Here is an 8,701-nt window from a genome sequence, read left to right as displayed (position 1 = left end):
TATCTCATCGCAGGATGTTTCCCTCTGTTAGTGTTATTTTTATGTCATGGTTATTTTTATCATTTGATGTAATTTTAGTTTTTTTATAACGTTCATGAATGAACTCAATGAGCTGTTTTCAACTTAGCATAAATCTTCCACAGAAAGAAGATTTTCCATGGAATCTTTTCATAACTGAAACTCCACTTTGCACAGACAAAAAGCGGGAAATCAAATAGTAAACAATTATGTCTGTTTTTAAAAAGAGAGTTCTGATACTGCTTATTCTAAAAAGAAACCTCTTAAGAAGAAGGAAACATAAAAAATCTATATGGGTGTGAAAATTCTATCAGGGAAGAAAAGTAAAGAAAGAGTAGAACGTTCTTGTTCAGACTTTACATCAACATGATCACGAGTTGTGTTTTCGCTATTTTTGCAACCTTTGTTAAGCAGCCTTAAAAACGCACAAATTACCCAAATTACCCCAGATTTTTCCTGGTTCTTCAGTGAAATCTGTAAAAATTCGAGAAATCAGATTAATCACGTGTTCAAAATATATACTGCACGATCCTCCTTTGATGACCAAAGTTATAAATATTGCCGATTATAAGGATTTCATGGAAATTTATTTCTACGTTTTAAAATTGAGACACATCGCCTTTATTGATGTATTATTGTAGAAGGATATAAAATGACCAATATTCATCTGTAAATGAAATAACATAAACTTTTCATGACTTTACATTAAGCCTAGTTTACGCTACAATACAACCTTGCATCATGACAAATATCATAACAAATTTGACGCAGTCAAGCTGACATTCGCCGAAGGCGTAACAATTAATGAAAGCGAACTAAATCTGCCAAGTTCTGCGAAGATAACCCACTATTCATCGTGTGAAAGTCAACTGAGTACAGAAACAACAATAAGCAAAGAGCAAAAAGTCATATTCTAAAAAACGCATGTCATCAAATGAAATCAGAAACATATAAGGATTTATCACCACCCAGTTATCATCAAACGAAAAGAAATGAGTAAAAACATGCTAAACACATACATCGTTAAAGATATGCCAATACAGTGGAATCCCCCTAAAGCGGACACCCTATAAAGCGGACAGCCCTCTAAAGCGGACAAAAATTTTTGCACCGGCAGAATTTAGGTCAAACTCTCATAAAAAAATCTCTATAAAGCGGACGATTATAAAGCGGACACTCTATAAAGCGGACAAAAATCTTTGCACCAAATGACAGTTTCCCTTATAAACACTCCCTATAAAGCGGACAATGGAAAAATAACGAGATGAAATGTCACTTTTTCTTAAAATTTAAACCATTTTACTTAGTACATCTTTGAGTTTTGTTATTTACCGAGTCCAACACTTTCCTTATATTTTTCTCGGCCCACTCAACTGCCTTTTCAACACCAATTAATTGGTACTGGGCAGGAATTCCTAGTCCGTAGCCAGCACCACGGTTCACTCGCTTCCCAGTCACTTTACATCCGATGGTACAGTTAGGAAGCGACATGAATTTGTTGAATAGTTTGCTAAGGTTTTTAGGGACGTGCCCAACTACTTTATCGTCATCTGTAACAGCTACAGCAAACTTGTCATGTTCGTTATCTTCTTCCGCTTTTAAACAAAAATTCTCTTCTCCGACTTTTGGGCTCCATATGTCCATGTAAGCATGGTATCCACGGATAAACGAGTCGAAGCGATATTCTTTCTGTTTTATAAGGATAATTTCAATCTGTTGGTCAATGTTTTTGAGAAGCATCTCATTTAGTTGAACGTTCGACATATCTGTGTTCTCTTCAGCTTCTTTAACTTTAAAATAGCATTCGAATCGTGAAGACATTGCAGCGTAAAATTTTAAACTGGAAAGAATTTCGAATTTTGAATTTCTTATGCACATTCAACATGGCAATGTCGAAGCAGCAGCTTGCTGGTAAACTAGCGAAGAAAACTTTATCATTAGATGATAAGATCAAGTTTTTGGATTTCGCCAAAAAAAATCCAGAACTTGGATGTAGAAAACTAGCAGACATTTACAAGATTGGAAAGACAGCCGCAGCAAATATTTTAAGAGACGAAAAGAAAATTCGTGAACAACATGAAATTTTTCGTGAGAAAACAAAAAAACGTAACCGCCATGGCAAGTATCACAAGATAAATGAGATCTTATTCGAATGGTACAAAAGATGTTGCGCTTCTAACATCTACCCTAATGGTGTAATGCTTAAAGAGGAGGCGTTGGAAATTAAAGAAAAACTTTAGAACAGCGATTTTGATAATTTCTCCGCCTCTGACGGTTGGTTGGATCGTTGGAAAACAACATATTCCGTCAAAGAACGTCGTATTGTTGGTGAAGCTGGTGACGTTTCTACAGAAACGGTTACTTCCTGGATGGAGAGGATCAAAGAATTGGTTGAAGGTTATTCACTAGAAAATATTTGGAACATGGACGAGTCTGGCTGTTTTTTTAAAGCTCTACCGGCCAAAGGGTTAGTGGAAAAAGGAAAACAAGCAAAAGGTGGGAAAAAGTCAAAGCTTAGATTAACTGTCGCTTTTTTTGTAAATGCAGCTGGGGAAAAGATCGACCAGCCTGTTGTTGTCTGGAAGAGTAAAGTCCCGCGTTGTTTTAAAAAATTGAAAGATCCATCGCGTCCAGCTAACGTTCACTACTTTTCAAATCCTAAATCTTGGATGACATCTCAAGTAATGGAAACTGTACTGGCACGTTTTAACAGAAAACTTTTATTTGAGGACAGAAAAGTTATTCTTTTTCTGGACAACGCCACCTGTCATCCGGAGTCAATAATAGGCCAGTTTTCACAAATCAAAATCATTTTCTTACCGAAGAACACAACTTCAAGGCTTCAACCATTCGATGCGGGGATCATCCAAAACTTCAAGGTGAAGTACAGAAAAAGACTGGTCAAATACGTGCTTGCAAGGATCCAGGAGAATAAATCTGCAACTGAAATTATCAAGAGCGTAGACATACTTATGGCTATTCAATGGGTTCAAGATGCGTGGAAAGAAGTAACCAACTTGACCATCAAAAATTGTTTCGAGAAATGTGGCGTAGTTCAAGGAGAAAGTGAATTGATGGAAGATCAAGAAGATGACTTGGAATTTGAAGCTCTGGTGAAGGAATTAACTGAAGATATGTCTGCTGCAGAATACATCGATTTTGACGCCGATGTTCCAGCTTCGGAGCCAAGAATTAACGAATTAGAAATAAATTGGCGACATCAAATCCGAGAAGCTAGCATTAACGCAATTGAAAATCCAGAGATGGCATGTCAGGTCGAAGAGATTTCCGAGGATGATGATGAGAGTGAAGACGTGGTTGAAGAAGAAATGCTTGGTTTCACCGAGCTAATCACTATGCTTGATAAAATTAAGCGATCTACTATTTTTGATGATACATGCCAAGAAATGTTGTCAACCATTACGAAAAAGATTGAGGAACTTCAGCTTCAAAATAGAAAACAATCCTCAATCAAAGATTATTTCAAATAGGGAGAAAAACGTGTATTGAAAGACTTATAAGATAAATGAAATATATCTTCGTAATATAACTTGGTTTCTTAGTTTATAACCTTAGCAACACTTAAAGGTTGGTTGCAACACCGACAAATTTGAGCTGCTAAACTTACTTTACACAGCCAACTTGGGTTCTTTGCTCGATAAGCTAAATCTATTGATGTTGCCGTCTACCCTAGTGTTGCAAGTCACCCCATGATACCCGCCAGTACTACAAAAAAAGCTTTTTTGGTCAAAATTAGGTCTAAAACTAATTTTTTGGTCAAGTTCCTATAAAGCGGACATCCCTCTAAAACGAACACTTTTTTTTGCACCAATGGTGTCCGCTTCAGAGGGATTCCACTGTACTACAACTTCATAACCTAAATTTGTATTATCCAAAAGCAATTGAAGAATAGAATAATGAGCTTATTCCAAACTTTCTTCTTTTTTTCAAAAACAAAGATATTAACGAACATCTAAATGGAAATTTTAATTCGGCAAAGGCTGTGGAGACAGAAGTTGCCTGTATTCTCCGGAAAAGCGGAGCGATTGGTCGATTTCGTGTTAAAATTCCACGATAAACCTCAGGACTACAAAGACAATAAATTACTATCAAACAAATTAGTCATCTTAAAATTTCCTGCATGAATAGTGAATTCTCATCCATAAGTGATCATGTCTAATCATTAGACGACAAGAGCTTAACTTGGCTAGACAAACAGTAGTAATAACCACGGAAGCTAAATGGGTTTATCTCTGGGATCTTAAACTAAACGACGTTGACAACGATAACAGATGACGTACTTGCTGCAATGATGTGCAAGAATTTAGAATGGGTGAAGATGGTGTACAATATGCATACAGGCCACTATTTTGACAGAAATCCTCTGCTGGCTACTAAGTTTGGATATAACCGAAAATTGATCTAACCTGATTTACTACTGAAGACAGTCCAGATAAAACCATTATACGTAGAGGGGCGGAGTCGTTTAAAACTAGAACTCATTCAGATTCGCCGTTGTCCTTCTTGAAGTAAATAGCTGCAATATTCGACACCCTTGGTTTATTAACGACTTTGACACTTGTTGAAGAAATTTAACGACAACGAAAGAATACAACTTTATCGAAATGAAAACTCGTTCTGCAAAATACACCACAAAAATACCGGGGAAAAAATTTCGAGTAAAACTTTAAATTGCTATATGTAAACGAACGAAAGTGAATGTTTAAAATGTCAAAAAAATTTAATTTACTTGAGCTTGAAATCAAATTGCTGGACGTTTTAAATTTTATAGTCCGAATGCACTTAAACAGTACTTAGTTATCAGATCGAAATCTTTAAGTGGTTCGTTCGATACTAGAGCTATAGCCTCTCTTCTCTCTTTGGGCAAGCTTTTCTTGCTATATGACTACTTTTTTCACTTCTCTACTTTTGGAGCATTTTCTGCTTATGAAGAAGTTGTTCCTGTTGTTGATGTTGAAATGAAACATCAAGAACGTTTGATACTGAAAGAGTATATAGAAAAGTTACTTCGTTACTATTTTACTTCTGAGGAAGTCATTTGTGACATTTCGCGTTTTCCGGGTGCTACAGTAAAATATGTACCACGGGCGCCACATTAATTGGCAATATTAAATCTTTTGTCGGCAAAGCACGATAATAGAGTGGCACTATGACTTAAAATTCGCAGAGAGCTTAGTCAGAAATTAGTCCAGTACAAGGCTCTGTACAAAATTTATAAATGAAGTTGGTGACTGAAATGAAAAACTTCATCGCATTATCATATTTATCATTAGACCATGTAGCGTTTTGCAGCTCCTCATCCTTTGGAGTCTCTATAAAAATCTTTGAGCAATCAATAATTGCAACAAAATCATTGAACTTATATTCTTTATTGGTCTGAAATATAAACCATACAGCTAAAAAATTTAGACATAGCTGTAATCCAACAGGCAAATATTTTAGACGTTGTTGCCACTGAAATTTTGAAACAGTCTGCTAAGTTTTTAAACAATAATCCTAGCCTCAACTTCATCAAAACCAACAAAAACTTGGAACGTAATTTACGTGTTTGACCAAATTTCTTTAGCTGAAATTAGCTGATTTTTCTTCACTTTTTGTATGATGGACTTCATTACATATATGAGGCTTTAATTGCTGACAACGCGCAGGGAAAAACAACAATGAAAACTGCAGGTTTGGCGGATATGAGGAGTCTCGGAGGATGTGTGTGTACTGTATATAATTGCAACAGAGGTCAACAAAGACCATAACAAACTGTCTAAGACAGTTTCTCGTAAATGTAGTAGGGTCAACAAGGACCACAGAAACAAACTGTCAATCAATATAAGTAACACAAACTGTCAACAAAGACAGGTTCTAACAAACTGCCAACAAGGACAGCGTAAGATTGATAGGTCATGAATAGCAAAATATTACTTAAGAATACAAGCATGAGTTTCAAATACACAACACACCACCAAACTTGACAAACTATAACAAAATAAAGATGTGTAATGGTACCGCCTACCAGCGCCACCAAACTAGACAAACTATAACAAAAATGAAGAAGGTACGTGATGGTTCCACCCACGAGTAGGTGGCCCAGTGGTGTATAGACTTCGAGAAAGGCCAATTACCTGTGCATCGTCAATATGTAGATAGCGTCTATAGGCATCACTGGTCCACCTGCCTAAAATCTGGATAGTGCTGTCAGGCACCCCTGCTGACGCTGCCGCAGAGGCACCACTGACACAAAAAGAATGTGTATTGATGTGTGGAGTATTAGGCAAACACTAAGCCAGGAGGTTAACTATATCCTGACGAGTCAAAAATTTAAAGTCCTTGTAAATGAATAATGGCCACCCTGGGCCTGGATGACCAGCTAAGAAACGGTTCATACACTAAACCGGGAAAACTTCGGTATTGATTGCGCCAACCCTAATCTGACAACCAACACGAAATGGATCAGTTTTAGACGGATATGAACCAGCATGACCGAATTGTCTGCGGAAAATTGGATATACCCGAACAATAAATTAGTGGATGGGTCGAAGTGACGACTGGATTGATAGGTGTATTCAGAGCAGCGCAACAAGCCAAAGAAGGCCAAAGAGGTAGCAACTTTGAAACGTAGACGTTCATAGACTGTAGCTTGGAGAAATTGAATACGGTAATAAATTAAACACAAATTCTGGTACGTAATTGGATGCCTGCGCGGCCGAGTGAGACAAGCGCCTTGGACTCTTTTGATTCCCCATAGGGTGTAAAACAATCGACTTATGTCTGCTATTCGAGCATTAGTTGCCGGCCATGATGGAGTGATATTGCAAGCCTGCGATGTAAACACGAATGGTAGTGTGAGATAAGCTTTGTGCCAAACTAGAAGTGTAGCGAATTAGAATATCCTCGTTCAACGGCCAGGGAGGATGAGACCACCTGTAACAAAATCGCTGATATGGAGCAAGGCCAGTAGAGTACGTGGACCTAGTGGTGGGTGGCAAAGCTTTAGATTGAAAGTACTGTGAGGCTATGCTAAGATGGCCCAGATGGTTGTTTTGACTGGTGTGGGTGACTCGTCTGCAGACTGAAGGCGTTGTTTGAATCGACGAACCTGTAACGGAGAGAGAAGATCAGCTTGTATCCAGGAATATGTTGAAGCAAAATATTAATGTTCAACCGCGCCGTGAATAAAAATAAATGGCGAATTAACGACATGATGTGTTTATCCCGCGATGTGCCTGAACGCCACACACGGACTATGGACGCGTTGTCCGTGTAAATAATAATCTGTAGATTGCGCCATTCGTGATCCCACGTCCTAACCGCTGCTACAATTGCAAAAAGCTCCAATATATTAATGTGAAAAGAATGAAATGCCGTGGGCCACGGAGCACAAAACCAACTATTGCGAAAGACAGCACCAAACCCTACCCCTGATGCATCCGTAAAGAGGCTAAGTGAAGCTGTGATTGGGTCGCCTTGTATAGCTAGGTAGAAAGTCCACCCACCTTGAACGTCTAAGCGTGCCTCCCCGTTTAATGTAATATGATGATTGAGTGATGCACCTGTGGTAGACAAATCAATCAACCGACGGAGGAACATTCTACCTGGCTTTACTACTTTGGCAGCGAAAGATAATGAGCCAATCAAGGAAAGCAATTCACGTTTAGTGCACTTCTTCCTATCAGACCAAGCCAATAAAGATTCGTGTAACTCCCTATACTATATAGTGCACATGAACTGAATGGATTCCATGTAACTATTTATTTCTGCTGCAGACCTCCCACAAAGGAAGAAATCGTCTAGGTAATGGATCACAAATGGAATAGCAAGCTCAGTGAGGAAGATCCAACATAGCAAATCTGCAAAACAGTTACACAAGAAGGGTGAGGAGCTGCTGCCAAATGGCAAGCGAGTGTCCACAAAATAATAACACTGCCAACAGTATTCTAATAAACCCCATTGAGCTAGCTTAACAGGGCAAAGGCGAAAAGTATGCTTGATGTCAATTTTGGCTAAGAATGCTGTGGGACCCAACCCGGACACCAGTTTTAGGGCATCGTCAAAAGTGGAGTATCGCACCGAAAACTCTTCTTTGCATATGCCTTCATTAATAGCATTACCTCTAGGTGAGGAGAGGTCTAAAATGATCCTGTAGGAACCGTCCTTTTTTGGTACTGCACCTAAAGGTGAACAATGCATAGGTGTAATGGGAGGGCTTAGAAAGGTCCTGAGGTGTGGCCTCGCGCTAATTCTTTAGCAATTGCCTCCCACACTGGTCGAGAATTGAGCGTGCAGATAGTAGGTTACGTGGCCGGGTAGCCGTACATGGTTTATGAAAGCCAATGTCAAATCCAAAATATAAACCAGATACAATGAATGAAACTAAAGAAGGGTGGGGGGCACGAAAGGGCTGCCCACTGCATGCGAAGTTTGAGGGCGCTAATTCGTTCCCAGCTGCTGACTCAGTACGAAGGGGGCAGCTTGATGCAAGATGTTCATAATTCCGGCATCGGGAACACAAGACCTGCAGTGAGGCACTCCGGAGATGACGGTTATAAAGATCGTCATCTACACGGTTCCATGACAAACCTGAATCGAAAGCTATTTGGTACCTAAACATGCGATCGTATGTCGACCATGCTGTAAACGTAAACTGCGAGGCAAAGTCACACATGACGGA

The 8,701-nt window shown here is 38.8% G+C and overlaps 1 protein-coding gene across 1 annotated transcript; it reads left to right on the top strand.

Moving 5' to 3' along the window:
• Positions 1-2,387: 2,387 nt before the first annotated feature.
• LOC130629804 (tigger transposable element-derived protein 6-like) lies at positions 2,388-3,509 on the top strand. Its single transcript, XM_057443162.1, has one exon. It carries the CDS (start codon positions 2,388-2,390, stop codon positions 3,507-3,509), a length of 1,122 nt encoding a protein of 373 aa, XP_057299145.1.
• The last annotated feature ends 5,192 nt before the right edge of the window (positions 3,510-8,701 follow it).

The sequence above is a fragment of the Hydractinia symbiolongicarpus genome, chromosome 2, assembly GCF_029227915.1.
Source record: "Hydractinia symbiolongicarpus strain clone_291-10 chromosome 2, HSymV2.1, whole genome shotgun sequence".
Classification (NCBI taxonomy): domain Eukaryota; kingdom Metazoa; phylum Cnidaria; class Hydrozoa; order Anthoathecata; family Hydractiniidae; genus Hydractinia; species Hydractinia symbiolongicarpus.
Note: the sequence above shows the minus strand (reverse complement) of the source record. Positions and strands in the feature narration are given on the sequence as shown.

Coding starts and splice junctions, on each gene's coding strand:
- LOC130629804 (XM_057443162.1), top strand. CDS start 2,388: ATGGAGAGGATCAAAGAATTGGTTGAAGGTTATTCACTAGAAAATATT.